Genomic DNA, 18,561 nt, shown 5'->3' with positions numbered 1-18,561 from the left:
AAGACTGGAAAATACACTGAGGGAACGAGATAAATATCAGAGCTCTGCTAAAGTCAATAGATTTACATTTGAATAAAGCTGGTAGTAGAGAAAAAAAAATAAAGGTACATTTCAAAGTAGGCTATGGATAAGCAGAGGAAAAATTCTTAACTGGAAACAGGAATATACCCTGATATTGTTTTATTCATCTTCAGGTTGACTCCCAGCTTCCAACTCCAAGTACTCTATAATTTTTTTCTTCACACTGCTGAACATCTCTACTCTTCCTTCATTTCAACACACCTGGCATTGTTATAATCACATAAACAGTAAGATCCACAGCAGTACAATTTGCAGTTATATTCAGTTTGAAATCAAGGAACTACCTCTTGGATATGATGCACATCCTATTAAAAAAAAAATGCTGCCATTTATATATATATATATATATATATATATATATATATAGTAGGCAGAAATTATAGTAGAATAAGCCAAAACATCTCAATGTATGTAATCAACTGACTTTTGCCTCCCATCTACACAGGGATGCACTAGCAATGTGTAACACCCCCTGCAAAGTGTTCTGGCCAGTTCTGAAAAGAGAGTGTGATGGTGCTGCCATGTCCACACTCCTTTCCCTACTCCCAGCGAGTAAGGAAGCAGTGAGTGTGCATGGTTTGTAACTCAGTCTTGGGTGCATTGTAGCAGTTTGGAAGAGAAAGCAGGAAGCCTGGCAGCCAGGATGGGACAATCTGTGAAGCATCCTCAGAATACTGGCTAGCTCTTTGTCAAATACTGTGCCACAGGACTGGAGGATTCTCTGCAGTCTGTCTCCTCTTGATGATACAATTGATTACTTTCTTTCCCTTTTTCTTGAGAATTATATGAAGCAGAGCAGTAACCAGAAAAAACAAAGGATCCCATTATGATGGGTATGATCCCAGGAAAGTGATGGAGCCACCATTCCTGGGTCTATTTAAAAGTGTAGCAGTGGTACTCAGGCATGTGGCTTAGTGGAGTACTTGGCAGTGCCTCATTAATGGTTGGACTCAATGATCTTAAAGGTCTTGTCCAACATAAATGATTCTATGATTCTATGGCACAGAAATGAATGTTTTAACTGTCACAATACAAGACTGACTTTATTGTCCTCCTAAAACTCTTTGTACATGCATTTGATCAAGCTAAAAAAACATGCTGAGAAAGAAGAATATTTGAATTCTGAATGTCTTTGGAATGCTGTAATCCTAGAATTTGCCTCCACTATATTCCCTGTGTTTCCAGTCCTGAGAAGTGTTTCCAAGCTAGGTTTAGCTTAGTTATGCTGAGTACTGACAATAGAGCTAAGGAGGCATGGACTATAACAGGTCAAAATACCTAATGTTCCTGGCAATCTTAAATTCATAATGAAGATTATTACAAGAAGAGCAGTTCCTTATTGCCAAGAACACTGATAATTAACTTGTTTGGTGGAAAACACAAAGATGTTCAGTACTGGAACAATTCATCAACTTCTGTCTTCTGAAATAATTTCAAGAGTCTTAGCCCAGTTCCCATGGAACGTGTTCAGACTACAGAAACACTGTCACACCTTGTACTTTCTCATATCTCCCTTGACCAGTTCCAGAAGGGTCATCCTTCTGCTACAAGGAATTTCTGTCAGAAAACCTCAGGTTATTGGTGCAACAGTGTTAGGGAGAATATAATTCTTCATTAAGATAAACTCATTCTTAGAGAGACATTGCTTCAGGGAGAAAAATTTAAAACAACTCCTCCCTGAATGATGATTACAAATAACAAAAATTTCTAAACTTCTTATGTTATGACTGTCTGAAATAATTCATGTTCACATCCCATCTTTCTTGAAGTAAAAAGAAAAATGCTCCTGTAAAAAACAAGACAGAATAGGGAATCAGAAACAGAAACTATCCACAAACTTAGATACATCATTACAGCTGAAACTTAATCAGAATTTTAGCTGTACAAAAAGCCAAGAAATAATAATGGCAGGGGTAGATTGTGTACCTATATAACATAAGAGGTTCTCTAGTCTTCACGTTCAAAGCCAAACTACTTAAGCAGCCATATAGCAAAATTCCTTCCCCTCCTCAAGGAAAAATGTATGTATATATGTGTATGCGAGTGTTTGGAGAACTAGGCATAAAGGTAATTTCAAATAACAAAATAGTGCCTTGTTAACATGGTGATGACCATGCCCCTAGTCCCATGCTGTGGTTTGTAACACTCTCTGAGAAACAAAGTATTGTGGTAGTTTCTTCAGTTTATTTGAGTGTTGCAATTAACCAGTGTATTTCTATTTTGCAGTGCTGGGAGCAGCTAGCCTTGAGATGCAGGGCCATTGCCCAAAAGAGAAGTTGCCCCACACAGACTATTTCCATGTTGTGACGCCTCGCCTTGCAGCACCGCCACGCAGCCTCTAAGTGCCTTGGACCAAACCTGCTCCTGGACAGGTAGGCTGTGCTTCCGGGGGAGGTAATGGAAATGGTGGAGCCTTCTGAGGAGGCTTTATTGGCACCTCACTTCATCCTGCCTGCCTGGGAAGTCAGCCACAGCAGAGCACAGGTCCATGCATCCACCCACAGAGCTGCTGGGAAGGAAATCCATGCCAGTTCTGGAAAATGCCAAGGGAAAGATGAAGCTGCAAGACAACTGTGCTGTGAGCAATGTTTGATACCTGCTCTCAGAGGATTACTGCTGACTTAATCTCTTCAATTAACACCTTTGTGGGAGGTACCATTTTAGGACTTTGAGTAATGACTCAAAGTCATTATATCCTTCCACTCCTAGACTTTGCGCTTCGAGCAAGAAGTGCATCCACAAGCTGATTCCAGCTGCCTTGAGAAAAATAATGGGACCAGTCAGGTTATCTGGCAGGTTTTCCCTTGGGTTTCTTATTTGCTGTTCCTTTTATATGTAAGTTTGTTTTCCATTTGAGTATTAGTCCATGTGGCTCTCAGGATGGAATTCACCTAGCATGCTAAAAAGTGGAATCTGAAGAAGGCAGAATGGCTGCTCTCCAAAAGGCCCCATCTCTCTTCATTGATTACAGAGACGATTTGGATAGTTTATATTACACACCAGGCTTTTGCATTCTCAGAATTAGGTGAGGAAAATTTCACTTTCATCAGTTACAGGAGCTTGAACTATATGTTTTGAATTCTGAGGTGATGAGCTCTATGAAAAGCAGTTATCAATGAAATTTGGGAGCTTATGTTAGCTGAAAACTCTGGTGGGTACCAACAGGAGACAGATCCAAGTCCTTAGTTTCTTCTGAGTCCCCTGCTCTGTTCAGAGGCATTGACCAGCAGCCTCTGTCATTATTCCAGGTTTTAATCTAAGCATGTACTGGGCAATCTTCTCACTAATAACTATTTCAGCAAACACTAAGCACATAAAGGGTAATAACAGCAGAATTTTCAGAAGGTTAGTAAAAATGTTTACCAGAATATCCTGTGAAACCACAGCAGTATAAACCAAAGCTCTTATTCAAATTTTAACCCTCAAATACACCTACACAAACAACAAAAAAAAAATCCTCCTTTGGAAGTACTTTGAGAGCAAGTAAATAATCCAACTGAAGACTGCAGTTAGACCTGTTTTGTTTTTCTTAACCTAGTATTTTGCAGTGAGGATGCTGACTAACTCAGTCAAAATCTGATAGTCTGCTGCTATTTTCCCATAATTTCCCTTGAGGGATAAACAGATATTTTCCCAAATTGACTGGGAAAGCACAACAGTTAAGAACTTCACAGTAAAATACCTGCAATAAATTTTAAAAACAATGAAGAAACCACTGAGCACATGTGGGTGTGCAGTTCACAACCAGCTTGAATTAATTTGTCTTCTGAGACCTGAGTGACCAACTCTCAGGCTAGCTTTGAACCAAAAACAAACTCCAAAAGAAATTAGTACATTCCCAAAATCTGAAATATTATATTAGTTTTAAAAAAATTAATTTATTTTTAAGTATATGGTTTTTTAAGTATATTTTAAGTATATGTTTTATGGGCTTCTGGGACTGACATTAAGACACGTGGAACTACATGAATGTTTTGAATACACTAACAAGGATGATGTTCAAAAAGAGACTGAACAGATTAGGATTTGCCAACTTGAAAAAGTGACAACCAGAGGAAAATCTAAGGTTTACAAAGAAATCAAAGTATTATAGGGGGGAAAATGTAGAGAAAAGAATATTCATTATTTCTTAAAATACAGGAGAACAAAACGAACAAAATGATAAGGCAGAAAGGTTAAAATGTACAGGAGAAATTGTTGAAGGGTTTTTTTCCACACAGATTTTAGTTAAATAGGGGGACTCATTGGCAGAGGACACTGAAGGCCATATGTGTGTATGCAAGCACAAAAGAGGACAGGAAAAGCAGATGGAAGAAGTGTCCATCAAGAGTAATGAAACAAAACTCTAAGGAATCAGAAACTGGCTCAGGAAGACTTCTGGGTGCAGACTGTTGGAAATTGATCAGGAAAACAGGGGAAAATGTCTTTGTATGTTTTCCTCATTCTTTTGCTTTTCCCCAAAACATATGTTTTGGGTGACTCAGAAGTTTGATGGGTTTTTTGGATTTCTCTCCTGGTCCAGTGTAGCAATTTTATACACTTATATAGCCAGTGTCTCTCCTTCATTCCTAACACTAAAAACACTTTATAAAATTTCCCAGTGAAACCATAGCTTTTGTGCCTTTTGTCAAAGCTGGTGAGTTTTATATGTCCTAGGTCCATTCTTCTCAAGTTATCTATCAGGCCCTTGTCTCCACAAATTCTCGAATTTGGTAATATTGAGAATTCTGATCTATATTTCGTGATAGAAGCTTTGACTATAAGGAGACTTCCCCTTCACATGTGTTTTTTCTTAAATACTATCAAAAGAAAGTATTTTTTTAACAAATACTGAAAATGTGTCTAGTGACATTATTCCAATATCAAACAATCCAACTGCAGTAATGAGCATGCATTTTGTGAATAATAAGTACAGTGAAAGCAATTACTAAAATTAAACAGAAAGCTCCTTTTAGCAATTTTAAAACCAAAATTGATTGAATGCATTTTTTAACTCGCCAGAAATGTGAGTATGAGAAAGATGCTAGCGCTAAAGCCAGAACAATAAGTCAATGTTCAGCCTTGGAGATGAAGGAAGTATGAACAACTGAAGAAACTGAGAGCTGGTAAATAAGAAAAAATAATAAATGCAAATAAATTACAGCTGCAGAGGGAATTACAGAAAGTTAAATGTTTGATGATGTGAAATCTAAGTAGTTTAATTCTAAGTGTTAATTATTTCAAGTACCTTTTGCAGCATGCTGAGTTTAGTGAAACAGTATGAATCACTGTCTAGCCTTCAATATGAACCATAATGGAGTTTATTTCAGTGATGGTGTCTCTTTTCTAATTTTTCTGCTACAGCAGTCCTCAGGCATTGTTTATCTGGGGGAGTTTAAGGCCCTTTCCCTAGCTTCTGTACAGCACAATAAGTCATCTTACACAAAGGTGTTCATAGCTGCGTTTAAATAGGCAGAAGTGATATTTTTCATTCCCCTAAGGGGAAGAGCTGCCTTGACACAAATATTGATATCACTAGTTATTCCAGCTGCCAACAGCTCAGAATGGATCCATGCAGCACATCAAGCTGCAGCAATGATATACTGGAGCTTTTCTTCAAATACTGGTTCTTACATGTATGGGACTTGGGATTCTGGTGCTGTTCTTGGTAAACTCAAAAAGCAAAGGCATCTCTGAAGTTGCCATAATATGTCTGGGTTTTTTTTCTCATGCCTTGACTCATTAGGGAGTCACTGATGATGTGCTGAAGGAATGATTCAGATCCTTCAGGAAAAAAAGAGTCTTTGGCTTTTTTCACTTTTCATTGATTCATTGGATCCAGTAGAATCGAGCACTTCAGAGCCCACATTCAGAAGAACACAAAAGATTCCCCTGATGCACAAACCCAGACTTTCTCAGAGGTGATTTAGGAAAGTCAGTTTATATCACAAGGAACAATTACATATGGAATTTTTCATTCATTATAATAGCAGCCTCCAACAATTTAAGAAAAACTAAATTCCAGGCATAATTTGCAAGTAGCACTACATCTCAATACAGCATTAGCTTTGGTGGGTGCTATAGAGGGAAGAATTGTCAAGTTTAGATTACTGCTCATGTGAGAATGTCTCCTAACTTTCAAACAGAAAAAAAGTCTTAGGAACTTATGGAGTTGCTTACATAAATCATAGTAAGATCAAGTTTGTATCAATAGAAGTTTAAATGTTAACAAAAATTCTGTGGTAAAAAATGAGCTATTTTTTGCCATGAAGTGCAACATGCAGTTATGGAAATAAGGATGATAAAATATGATCTAGATATTATCTCAGAATCCACGAGGTGGCAGTGTCATAGTTTTCTTAGTATTGCATGCTAAAACATTAGTATTATTTTTAAAAACACTATATTTTACGATATCACATTCATTATAATATTTATCACCTCAGACTGAAAAAATTGAGAAATTATTTGACATATCTCCTTCATTTCTAAAACCTGTCAAGGAAAAATTGTTTTGCTAAGAAAAGGCAGAAACTGTTGTATAAAGATATGGAGCTGACATCCTGTGAGGCATCTGTCATGGTCTTGGGTGTTCAGTGCTGGAGTGTCTACAGAAGCTTGTGAAGGTTCTGAACTCAGATGTGATCATATCCTGCAACCAGAACATCACACCCAAAAACCAGCCAGTCTTGCAAATCAACTTTCATTTACAGTGATGAAAATAAGTAAAAAACAAATGGCAATTTCTCCCTATTTAATTTTTACTTAGAAAACATTGACTTTGTTATTTAGCAAAAATATTAAACGTTAGGCCTATTTTTGCTCATATCAGATCTCTTTAACAAAAAGCTCCTTATCTGGAAAACACAAAATATGTCCCTATGTACAGGTAAATATATCTGCATTATGTTTTTTAAAATAAAACTGCAGAACTGCTAAGAATATCTAAAGGGAGAAATATGCTTGTCCTGTTCTACTCTTCCCCAGGAAACACCACATCCCTATTGTAAATGAAGGAAAAGGTCATGAAGAATTTAGCAAGTGGTTTCCTTTGAATTCCCTGGCTACGCTGCCTTTGCACCCGCTGCGAGGCTGTTTGCAGGCTGGTGTGCTCAGTGCCCAGCGCTGGGGCTGTGGCCATCTCCAGCTGCTGGCTCCGAGCCCAGCGGAGCCGGGTGGCCCGTGCGGAGCTGCCGTCGCTTTGAGAAGATTAATGGGATTGGATAGATCACATCCATCAGGATCCGTCAAACTCCCAGGAGGATGATTAATTAGTGTAATCTTATTTAAACTCAGTACGTCAGTTTCAATCTTTTCTACATCCAATATGAGCTTTCCTCCCTTATTCTGGTGAGGTTTTCAATAAACACCAGGCCATGCGAGGCCATGAATACACAGAGCTGTTATCAGCAGAGCTGGTGCTGGGATTTCCTAGCTGCTGGGATTTCCTAGCTGCTGGGATTTCCTAGCTGCCTCTCAGAACAAGAGCTGCACAGTTGCCTAGCTCAGCCTGTCACCATCTTCCAAAACAACTGGTAAGGCTCTGTGGCAGCTATAGTGATCTTCTTAAAAATTAATGTCTGTGACTGTATTCTTTCGTCTCTCCTGACCACTCCTCTGTGTCATCCTCACCTCTCCTTCTCCAACTCTCCACACAGCTCTGACTCTTACTCCCTGTCGCTGTTCTCTCTCCTAGGATAATCTTGCCCATTCATAACATCTCAGCTGTGGTCCCAGCTCTTTTGCCATTCCTCATAGCACCTCAGGAAAAAAAAAAAAAAAAAGCTGGGTTCTTCTTGTCTGACTACCTGTCTATAACTGAGACCCAGACAGGAAGATATCCAGATATCCTACATTTTGAATCAAGCGTATTAACAAAAATTAAGTGATTCATATTTTAGATGCATTGATTTAAATTCTCAGAGGATTTTCTCTCTGTTGCTGTTTACTATAAAAGGAGACCAGACCGAGACCCTTGGGCATCTCACAAGGCACATGAAGTGATCTGGGTCTTGCCTGGGTGAGAGGATGGCTGAGATCCCCCCTCTGACACCCCACAGTGGGGTGATGGGGCTGGAGAGCTTCCTTTCCTTCCTAGAAAGCAGCAGCCTTTCCTTTTTATCTCCAGTCACACCTCCACCCCAGCCACTCCCCTGACATGTTTGGGTTGAGATTAAGCTTGTCTCCTGATTAATGCCAATAGGATGTGTGCCATGAGACACATCGCAGCCTTCGAAGATAATGCTAACACTTATTACAACATAATTGTCATTAAAGAGCACTAACACATACCAGCAAAATGTTTGCAATACATTTTAGCTCTCAGAAAAGCATTAAAAGCCAGATTAAGATGTAAAAGGTCTGTCTAGCTTGCACATTTAGAGGAAATTGAGAACCCCCAAATGGCCATTCCCACACTGCCCTCAGTGCAACTTCTGAGAGTTTCTCAGCCCTGTTCCTCTGTTTCTCTGGGGACTGAGAGAACAGGCTGAAGTGACCTGGATGCCTTGAAGCAGCCAGCTGACCTCACAAGCTAGCTGGACCAAGGTGACCAAGGTGACTTTCACATGGTGACCAGGATGCTCAAGGCAAATGATGTAAATAATTCTGATTTCTTCCCTCTTTCTCATGAAATGATTGGAGACAAAAATCACTGGATTTCACAAACAAGCAGCTATGTGTGCATCCAGATAAATTAGTATTGTATAGATTAACAACACAACACTGTCAAAAGGAATATTTTCAGAATTAGCATTATAGCTCATGGTCCCAATTTCAAAGCTGTGATTTTAATTTTATTTTCACATGAGGCTTACCTCTCTGACCTATTTAGACATCCATAAAACCCCATTTCCTCTAGGATTTTTGGACATTCAGAAAGATAATTCTACATTAGACCTACTTTCATCCCTAAGCTTCTCTAGAGGTTTCCTTCCTGTCTTAGTCAAGACAGTGGTTTTCTCTGTTCCTCAGTTCCTTATCAGTAAAATGAAGCTAACAGTACTTCCCAGTAGTGACTTTTGGGAAAAACTAAGCAGGAGTTTGAGATGTTCTTCAGTATGTTAGCATGGGAGACAGCAAAAAGAGGGAAGAATCTATGTAAAAATGAAGAAAAGAAGGGTAAAAATCTTTCTAGTCTCTTAGTTCAGAGTCAAACTTCGGGAGCAAACATGGGAGTCAATCAGAGCTGGATTTGTCCTGATGGTAATTGCAGCTTTTTATATGATCATTTAAATTGTCTGTCAAATGAAAATATTTCTGTATAATGAGCATGCTATTAAAAACACCCCTGCCAAAGTGAGGGCAGACACAGTCAAGATATCTATGAGGGACTGGCACAGATTCACAGCTACCACTGGGCCTGGCAAACACCAGAGCACAATGCCTGAGCCTTCTGCAGCCCTCCACAGCAGGCTGGGCAGGTATTCAGAGTGAGTACCACGATTTAATTTGAAAAAAAGCATCAACTTCCAGTCTCTCACTTTTGATGTACTCATTATACAGCTAAATCTCCCGAACTGGATAGGTTTTGTCCTACTGGTCTCCTCTTTCCTGCTGCCCGCTTCTTGGTGGGGTGCTTTTGTTCCTTCTTAGAGATAAAATTGAATCTATGAAAGTGACCAAAATCAGTAAGGTGTTCTTACAAAACCCACGTTTTAACTTTGAATTTTGTCTTTGTTAAAAATCTCTCAGCAGACAGAGGGAGGTGAAACATAAAATTACCAAGCTGAAGTAAGCCTTTTTGGTTTGGCTCAGTATTTCCTCTGAATTCTTTGTTTCATTTGATTTGAAAATGTTCCCAAACTCAAAGTTAAACTTTAAGCTCACCTGAGTACTTGCTGGTATGTTTAAACATGCTTTCTCCCTGTATGTTACACAACAGTGCTATTAGCTCCCAAAGAGTACAAACAATAAAATTGTAATAATAGTATAAAGACACTCTGAATTTTTTCTTTTTTTCTTTTTTTTTTTTCCTTTTTTTTTTTTTTTTTTTTTTTTTTTGTGAAGAAATGTACTGCTATCAGTATAGATGTTGTTAAGGACACAAATATTTCCTGGCTACACATTATGGGTGTGTTCCTGCCTGATTCCTGCCTAATTTAAAATTATGGGATTTTAACGTTGACTTCATTCTCCATAGTATTACATTCATAATCAGCACATGTGTCTAATTAAATAATGAAAGTTATTGAAAGGAATAATCTCCTATCAAGATTGTCATGAGTTGGGCTGTATCCTAAACCAGCCTTATGAAATAGAGCTTTTGGCAAATACCATATGCTTACATCATCTATGTTATTCTAAAGTTAACTTTAAGATGCAGATTCTTTAATGATAATGAACAAAATCCAAGTCTGAATTACAATAATTTGGCTTGGTAATAGAATACATGTCTTTATTTTTAAAAATGTATCAGAATGGGTATTGTACATAAAATGCAACACAATCTAAACCACATCTGAGAAACATCTCATACTTAATGACATTAAGCTAAAAAACATTATGAGATTTTAGAACTGTGCTCTAATTCTTCAAGGAGATGTAGAAGACAAATTTTACACACTCAAGGTAAAGTGACCAGGCTTTCCAAACTCACAAATATTTTTGTGTATAAGCCCCTGGATATGGGGAAAAGATGATGATGACATCTAGACACAGCTCTTCAAGACTAAGCATGTCAGGAAAATTGCCACTATAAACAACATCAGTCTGAGGTTTTGCCAAAGACCTCCACTTTGGTAGTTACAGAGAGCTAGGACACAAGTTCCCAAGTCTGCAAACACTTGTATATGCAATTGATTTCATTACCAAACCATTCTGAAATGCCTCTCCTTTTTTTCCTCTTGACACATGGTTAATGTTATGCCAAGAAAATATAGATCGATACAGGATCTCATTTGTTTCTGTATTCTCTGGCATTTTATAGAAGTCTAACAAAGATGGTTTCTGGTTTTAAAGTGCTTTCGTCTCTCACACCTGCTGAAAAAAATTATTGAGGAAAAATGAAAACAGGCAAAGTGTTATAAATACAAGAGCAGAAAGTAAAGGGGCTTTTTCTCCTCAAAATATCTGTTCCACTCCTTGGAGATGGTCCTTAGAGCAGCATTATTTGAAGCAGCAGCATTCTGAGATGCTTTCAAAGAAGAAATCCGAAGGTGATGGTTCTCTTTCAGTGCACAGGAGTTCAACAAGAGTATTACTTGTGCAAATGGCAACTTGTAGAGCTGTGTCATGACCTGCAAGGATGAGCACAACTGTGAAAGCCAGGCTGCACATGCCTGTGGCACTCAGCATCACCTAACTTAGGCAAGTGCTTAATTGTAAGCATCTGATTATCTCTAGTGAAGCTTATGTCCTGCAAAAGTAGGCTGAATCAGAACTGTGTTTGCTCATGCATGCTCACATGCATGTTAGCATAGTCACACCCTTCCCCTGCTCACCAGGTGCACACATAGCTGGAGGCAGGATTTGTTCCTGTGCTTTTAAATAGGCAGATTTTCTATTTTCAATGATCTGGATGCTATGCCCTTTTTAAATACAAAAAGCAAACTGAAGGGGAGGGGGGTAGAGAAAGGCTGCACCTGCATTACAGGAATCAGACTTGAAAGAGGCTTTAGGAAAATTTCTAGCAGCTAGTCCAAAAGTAATCCTGGAAATATAAAAATCAGAGTGATTTCACTACTAAACAAAAGCAACAGGTCTGCAGTTAAAATAAAGGGGTGGTGGAATTCATTTAAAATATACTAAAAACAATGTAAAGAAACAGTTATGCATTTTGACTAAGTGGGCAATAGTAGTGAAATTAGGAATATTATGCTAGCAGTTTCTTTGTGAATATTTTAATTCTGAGTGTCATCAGGTTTGTTTTCAGTTATGCAAACAAATCTACTGTTCCAAAGTGGCATATATATGCTACTGGGTTTGAATTTTGTCACTGTTCTTTGCCTGACGCAGTTTATGCTGAGCTATGCTAGAAAAGTTCTCTACAGCATGTTCTGGAAAGCCTTTGCTGCTGCAGTGTGAGCTCAGTGAATGCACCAAGGGCTACTGCACTTCCCTCATTTTCAGGGATGTGAACACAAAGACTGTTCAGCTTTCCATGCCTGAAATGATTTCTTGGGTTTGTATGTTCAGAGGTACTCATTCAGGGGTTTAATGCATTTCAAAATCACTAGGAAAGAAGGCAAGGTTCAGGTGGGGAGCAGTGAGAATCACACCATCTCTTCCTCTGCCTTCTGGAGGCTGAGGTGCTCCCTCCAGTTAAGCTGATGTAATGTTGTGCTGCCATGAGCCCACCCTCCTCCTGGATTTCTGACCTTGTCCTTTTGCAGCACTAGCACTCACATTACTGCATAGCAGATGGATTTGAAGAGCTAATCTATCTGTAAACTAATCTATGTTCTTTTGACTGATTAATTTTTGCTGGATTCCCAAACTTCATGTACCAGTTTCCCATGTGATCACCAAGGCTTTGGGACTGGTACAAAAAGGACACAGAGCCATGGCAATCCAGACTTCAGATGCAATAGCCCCATAAACATTTTCCTCCATTTTCAAGAATTATACTTGAAGCATTCACCATTTGGATTTTAGAATGGCCCAGTTGTGGTGTTTTTTTACAAGCAGAAAGACAAACAAGGAGGAAAATTTTATCAAGTTAAACAGAAAAACTTCCCTTTGCTCAAAAGTCACCTATAATCCACAGTGCAATATGTGGAAGCACCCTCGGTTATGATCTGTGTTTCTATACAAATGGAGAACTGTCTAGGGTAGCTTAGTGGTTAGAGATTAGAACTTCTAACTGCAGGCTTCTATTCCTGGCTTTGCAAGGGGCTTTTGCAGCCACCAGTCACAGGCTGAAATTTCTTCCAGTGACATTGTTGACCCTCTTACAAACAAACAGAAAGTACTTATTTAGTTATCAGAAGCTATGGGTTTAGTTAATAAATGGCTAGACAATAAACGCCATAAAATGCAGTGATGATCAAATCTTTGGAATCTAGAGATCTAAGTAGTAATTGTGATATTTAGCTCAGTTTCCAGAGAGGCAAACAACACCATGGGCATTTTTTCTCCAAAGCCCAACCCCCAGTCAACACTGTGTCCCTTCCCACTGTGTGCTTTTTGAGCCCAGGAAAGACAGTGAAAGACAGATTGTGTCAGAGTGACTTGAAGGGACAAAGTAGTCACAGGAAAATGTGCCTCAGGCACAGCCCCTTCCCTGAGCTGCCCCTGGCATTTGCAGCCAGGCTGCCTTCCAGTGAATAAGGGTCTACAGGAAATACAGCTACACATTACCCCAGCAGACTGTCACACTATAATTTTCCCCTTGGATCACTGGTATGTCAGGCAGTTGAGCTGGGTGGGTTCACCTAAGGCTCTTATTTTGTTTATCAACCTCCAGAGATACTCAGACTCAGCTATTCTGAGTCCCTGTTGCAGGGTTCTGCAACAGGAAGGTACCTGATACCCACCGCTGTGAAGCTCAGCTCTAGAGATCTTTGTCTTGTGTGTTCTTAAGCATTAAATTAATTCCTTTCCGCTGTCTTGCTCCTTCTGAAATCATTTACTCATGAGTAAGCTCCACTAAGTCAGAAGTCTCTGGAGCTTCACAATGACATTTGCATTTTATATTTGCTCCCAAAGGTGTGAATGACTGCAGCAGAGGACAAAGAGTAAATCCTCTGATGCTACCATATAGCTGTGGTGCCATGTAGTAGAGTGTGGTTCTGCAGCAATGCACAGTAGATTTATGTTTGATTCTGCACTTCTAGAAAATGTGGTTAGATCCAGATTTGCAGAGGTATTTAAATATATTTTTTTCTTACTGAAATTAAGTATAAATTGGATACATAATTCTATAAACGTCATTTTGCTACTTGTAGTTATGATTAATTTCTCAGGTTCTGAACAGAAGTCACAATGAAACCCATAAAACTGAAGTGGACACATTAGTGTGTTGAGATGCACTACTGCCAATGTACAGAAATCATCCCGTGTTTTCATTCCTCATGTTTACACTTGAAAGTTTAAGTTCAACATAGCCTTGCAATTAATTTTCTAACTCTATTTCTGTATTCTTGGAAATGTGATAGGGTTTGCTCACCAGCTTCCTATCTCAAAACACATCAGGGCTGGAAAGGATGTGCCAATATACTCCCCAGTGTGTTCCAGTTCTCTTACTGAGCAGATCACCCTCATAGACTCTCCTTCACACTTTTGAATTGTTTTTTCCAGTGTCGTCAGCTTTTTAAAATGTGTCACGCCATCTTATGCCAGACTGAAGAGGACCAGCTCCTTTTGGACAGGGAAGAGAGATTAGGAAAACCTATAAAGAGACCAGGATGATGACTAAGAAAGTCAGTTTCTTTTTCACCCATAACTGCACCTTAAAGGTACTTCAAGCCTCTGAGAAGTTCTTCATGGTGCACACATGGTGCAAGCATGATGAAAGGAATATCAGATGATTATCAAAGCCTCAGTGCAGTGTAACTGTCTCATAAAACTAACCTAAAATAACATGGCATCAGCATGGTCAAAATGGAAAGGAAACATCTGTTTCTCCTTTTTATGTTAGTGACAATCCATTTGTTAGTTTTAGAATAGCACAGGCTGTCCCACTGATAACAGCCTGGGCGCTGGCTGCTCAGCCCAGGCAGGTGCACAGTGAACTCAGGAGCAGGCTAACAACAGATAATATGAGGGGCTGTCCTTAGAATGAGCTCTGGATTTAAATCTTTTTCTTTATCATTTTATTTCAAAACCCTTAAGGAAGATTCTTCCAAGTCTGGTGTGGCTGTACTGGTGCACAGTACAGTAGTAGTGCACAGCACAGTCAGCAGTGACTGACTGATCACTAATTGAAGCCCAGCAAGCAGCACAGTCTAATTGTAGCCTTGCTTTTCCCTGGGCGGGGGTGGGGGGCATCCGCACTGTCTTATTTTTCCTAACTATTGCTGAATATTAATTGAAATAAAGATTATTGAAGTAAATTGACAGATTTCCAGACACTTGAAAGAAATGAGATTACATCAGTCATGAAGTTTAACAGAGACAAGTGCCGAATTCAGCACCTGGAATGGGACAACACTGGATGTATGGATAGACTGGGGAACAAGAAGTTGGAGACTATCACTGTGGAAAGGGAGCCAGGATTCCTGGTTGATGGCAAACTGAATTTGAGTCAGCAGTGCCCTGGCAGCCAAAAAGACTAACCATGTCCTGGAGGGCATCAGGCATCACTAACTGGCAAGGGAGGGGATTATCCTGCTCTGCTCTGCACTGGGGCAGCCTCACCTTGAGTGCTGGGGGCAGTTTTGGGCACCACAATATAAGGAAAATATAAAGCTCCTAGAGAGCATCCAAAGGAGGGCAATGAAGATGGTGAAGGGCCTTGAGGAGAAGCCATATGAGGAGTGGCTGAGGTCACTTTGTCTGAAGAAGAGACTGAAGGGAGACCTCATTGCAGTTACAACTTCCTCTCAAGGGGAAGCTGGGGGGCAGGCTGCCCTCAATCACGCATCTGTTTTTGCACAGAACTGGCTTATAGCTAGGTTTGATGTCTTTATCACTAGTGCTGGCAAGTCCATAGGAAAGAGGAGACAGATAAATTGTGAAAGACTAGCAGAAGACTAGCAGAAAGGTGGCTAACTGCTTTTTAAAAACATTTTGTTCTGTTGTACAGCTTTGTACACATCCTGGTGACATCCAAGGCCTAAAACAAATACATACAATATTTAATTTTCCTTACAGAATGTTTTGATGTAAGATCTGACATTTTTCCCATGGTTAATCATGAAACTGGGCAGTGCTTCTTACAGTTCCTTGTACTTCACTCATGAAAAACGTTCATCGGTTTAAATGGTATGATTAAGGGCAGCAGAGTTGGGGCCAAAAAAGGAAGCAAGCAAAGGGAAAATAGATGTCTCCAGTAACTTCTATTGGAATATGGAGCCTTTCACTTAAAATCTGGTTTAAATCAGTAGCTGCTGAAACTCGTTACCAGAAAAAAAGATGGATCTTTGCTGCATGCCCCAGTGTTGAGACTTGCAGTCTCTCGGCAGCTCCACAAGTGTACATTGCACAGGCAGTATTGCTGAGTGACTCAGTTTCTCAGCACCTCTGAAAGATGAAGTCATCATCTGCTTTGCAAACCTTGTGAGGGAAAAACCCCAACCTGTGCAGTTTACTACCCTGTAGGAAGCACATATGGGGGAAGACAGCTACTTGATAGTCTATATAAACTGAGGTCATTTGTTTGAATTACATGTGGATAGACATTTAAAGCACAGTCAGCACTGACACCATGATAGTGCAATATGGGCTAAATTTGTTCACTACTACACAGCCTAGGGGGGGTCTCAGGACAAACCTAGAGGTGCCCATATCTTGACCTCTCAGGGTTAGGCTTTAGCATCAGTCAGGCACTGACACCTGATGATGGGTGCCCTGCGGCTGGGAGTGAGGAGGGAGGCTGTGCCTGCACACCACTGGTACTCACTTGGCCTGAAAACGCCGAGGTGCAGAAGGTCCACCAAGGGTCCCCTCCTGGCTTTCCCCATCTGGGGAGCGACATCCATCCCTCCTACCCCTGGGCTGGGGGCCTGGCCGGGAGGGACGAGGGGCAGAAAGGAGGGGAGGGGGAGCGAGAGAAGGAGGCCCCCCTCCCTCCTTCCCCCCACCGCGCACCCGGGCTCCTGCGATGTGGTGAGTCACAGGCAGGTCAGGACCGCGCCGGAGGGGCGGAGGGAGCGCGGGGACCGGCTGATTTACCGCTGGGAGCCGCCACCAGCGCGGCGGAGGCGCCTGAGGGAAGGGCGCGGAGAGCCGCCCCGCAGCCCAGGTGCCGTGCGGGAGGAGGGACGCCCGTGCCCGCCGGGGCGCGCAGCCCCTGCCGCCCCAGGTAGGGACAGCAGCGCGGGGCTGGGGCTGGGGCTGGGGCTGGGCCGGGGGAGCCTGAGCCCGCGGGGCGGAGGGAGCGGCGGAGCGGCGCGGGGCCGCGGAGGTGCGCCGGGCTGCGCCCCGCTCCGCCCCGCCCGAGCCGGGCCGGGCCGGGCCGGGACCGCGGAGCCAGCCCAGCCCAGCCCAGCCCAGCCCAGCCTGCCGGGGCGCAGCGCTCGCCCCTCCGGCGGCGTGCCGGCGCGCAGCCCGCTCCGCTCCGGTAAGGACCGGCACCCGTGGGGGGACGCGGGGAGCGAGATGAGCCGGGGAAGGAGGAGGGCGGGCAGCGGCTCGGTGCTGGCCGTGCCCCGCCCGGGAACTTCGCGGGAGCGCGGCAGCCGCCGCTGCTCTGCCGGGGCGGGCCGGGCGCGGCGGGGCCAGGTGACAGCGGTGCGGGGCTGCCGGCTGGCCCCGGCCCCGGCCGGGCTCCGCAGGGCGCCGGCGCCCGCGTACCCGCGAAGCCGAGACGGGGTAGGGCAGGGCGGGCAGCGCTCCCCGGGATGCTGCCGGCAGCGCCCCTTGGCCGCAGCCCGAGCCGCTGCCCCTCCCGCCCCTTCCCGCTCTGCGGGCGCGGCAGGAGCGCGCCGCGGGGCAGCGTCCGGCAGTGCAGCCTGGAAGTTCCAACTTGGAGACGGTGGCTCCGCGTTTGTGGTGGCCGGTCCGACCGCCTTCCGCGAGGCGCAGGGTGAGCCTGCGGGATTCCCCAAGTTGGGGATGTGTACTTTATGGTTTCGCTGCGTTCACAGTTTCCTTACGGTATGGCCTTTTCTGTTGTTATTGTTAGGGTTTTTGTTGTTTTTTTGTTGTTTTTTTGGGGTTTTTTTGGGTTTTTTTTGGGTTCGTTTTTTTTTTTTAATTCAATTTTTAAAAGCAGAATTTGCTTCGAACGGTAAACATATCGCAAAGGGCTCATATAATGGCATTCCACCACTGTTTCTATGTCAGCATTAAATTATGTGGTCTTAGGCTTTATAAAACTGAATGCACTCCTTAGAAATTGGAAGTTTTGCACATACATCAATAGGCATTAATAATCTAATACCAGTGTTGTTTAACAACCTGTGCGTTTGTAACCTGTAGGAGGTTTATTCAAGCGGCAGTGCATGCTTTTCTCGAAGAACCTATGCCCTGTGTGATAGTTCATTTGCTTTCATCCCACAGGTGCTTTTTTCATTGTCCAGCAGCAAAAAGAGGATGGTGTCTCTTTTTTGTTGTCTTTTTATTTTAGATCTGAGAGGTTTGGATTCATAATCAAGCAAGGGTCTCACATGTTTCTCAGAGAGCTGGTTAAATGTTTACAGATCATACACTGTGAGAGCAAAAAGCTAGCCTTTGGCAGGAGCTGCATGTTGAAAACAAAGTAACTTGCAGAATGACTGTATCGCTTGTTCTTTGTGCCATAATCCTTCTTCAGCACTGTATGATTCTTTTTCTGTCTTCTAATACAAACTGAATCATTTGGAAACTGGGATATTTTGTAAAACATTCATCTCATTATTTGGAGAAGAGAGAGTCAACTTCTGTGCCTTTTTGGTGGAGAGGGAATGAATTGTCTTTATT

At 41.9% G+C, this 18,561-nt stretch overlaps 1 protein-coding gene and 1 long non-coding RNA gene across 18 annotated transcripts in view; one reads left to right on the top strand and one right to left on the bottom strand.

Moving 5' to 3' along the window:
* Nucleotides 1–18,561, bottom strand: part of LOC146763449 (uncharacterized) — a 159,588-nt gene that overhangs the window by 33,118 nt on the left and 107,909 nt on the right. The window contains exon 5 of one of the 10 annotated variants that reach the window (XR_014951788.1): nucleotides 427–11,297. The exons of the other annotated variants lie outside the window; for them this stretch is intronic. This is a non-coding gene — a long non-coding RNA (uncharacterized LOC146763449). Of the gene's footprint in view, nucleotides 1–426; nucleotides 11,298–18,561 lie in introns of those variants that run through there. 10 annotated transcript variants of the gene reach the window in all.
* MET (MET proto-oncogene, receptor tyrosine kinase) overlaps nucleotides 2,159–18,561 on the top strand; it is a 104,220-nt gene continuing 87,817 nt past the window's right edge. For 2 of the 8 annotated variants that reach the window (XM_085568309.1, XM_085568308.1), the window contains exon 1: nucleotides 2,159–2,453. Coding sequence is in view for 1 of the 8 variants with exons in the window: in XM_085568306.1 (XP_085424432.1) it covers nucleotides 17,716–17,757 (42 nt within the window). In the remaining 7 variants the exon portion in view is untranslated. Of the gene's footprint in view, nucleotides 2,454–16,811; nucleotides 16,964–17,113; nucleotides 17,222–17,523; nucleotides 17,758–18,561 lie in introns of those variants that run through there. The other 6 variants (XM_085568306.1, XM_021542604.3, XM_021542605.3 and 3 more) reach the window with 5 other exon arrangements.

The sequence above is a fragment of the Lonchura striata genome, chromosome 1A (assembly GCF_050655825.1).
Source record: "Lonchura striata isolate lonStrDom1 chromosome 1A, ASM5065582v1, whole genome shotgun sequence".
Taxonomy (NCBI): domain Eukaryota; kingdom Metazoa; phylum Chordata; class Aves; order Passeriformes; family Estrildidae; genus Lonchura; species Lonchura striata.
Note: the sequence above shows the minus strand (reverse complement) of the source record. Positions and strands in the feature narration are given on the sequence as shown.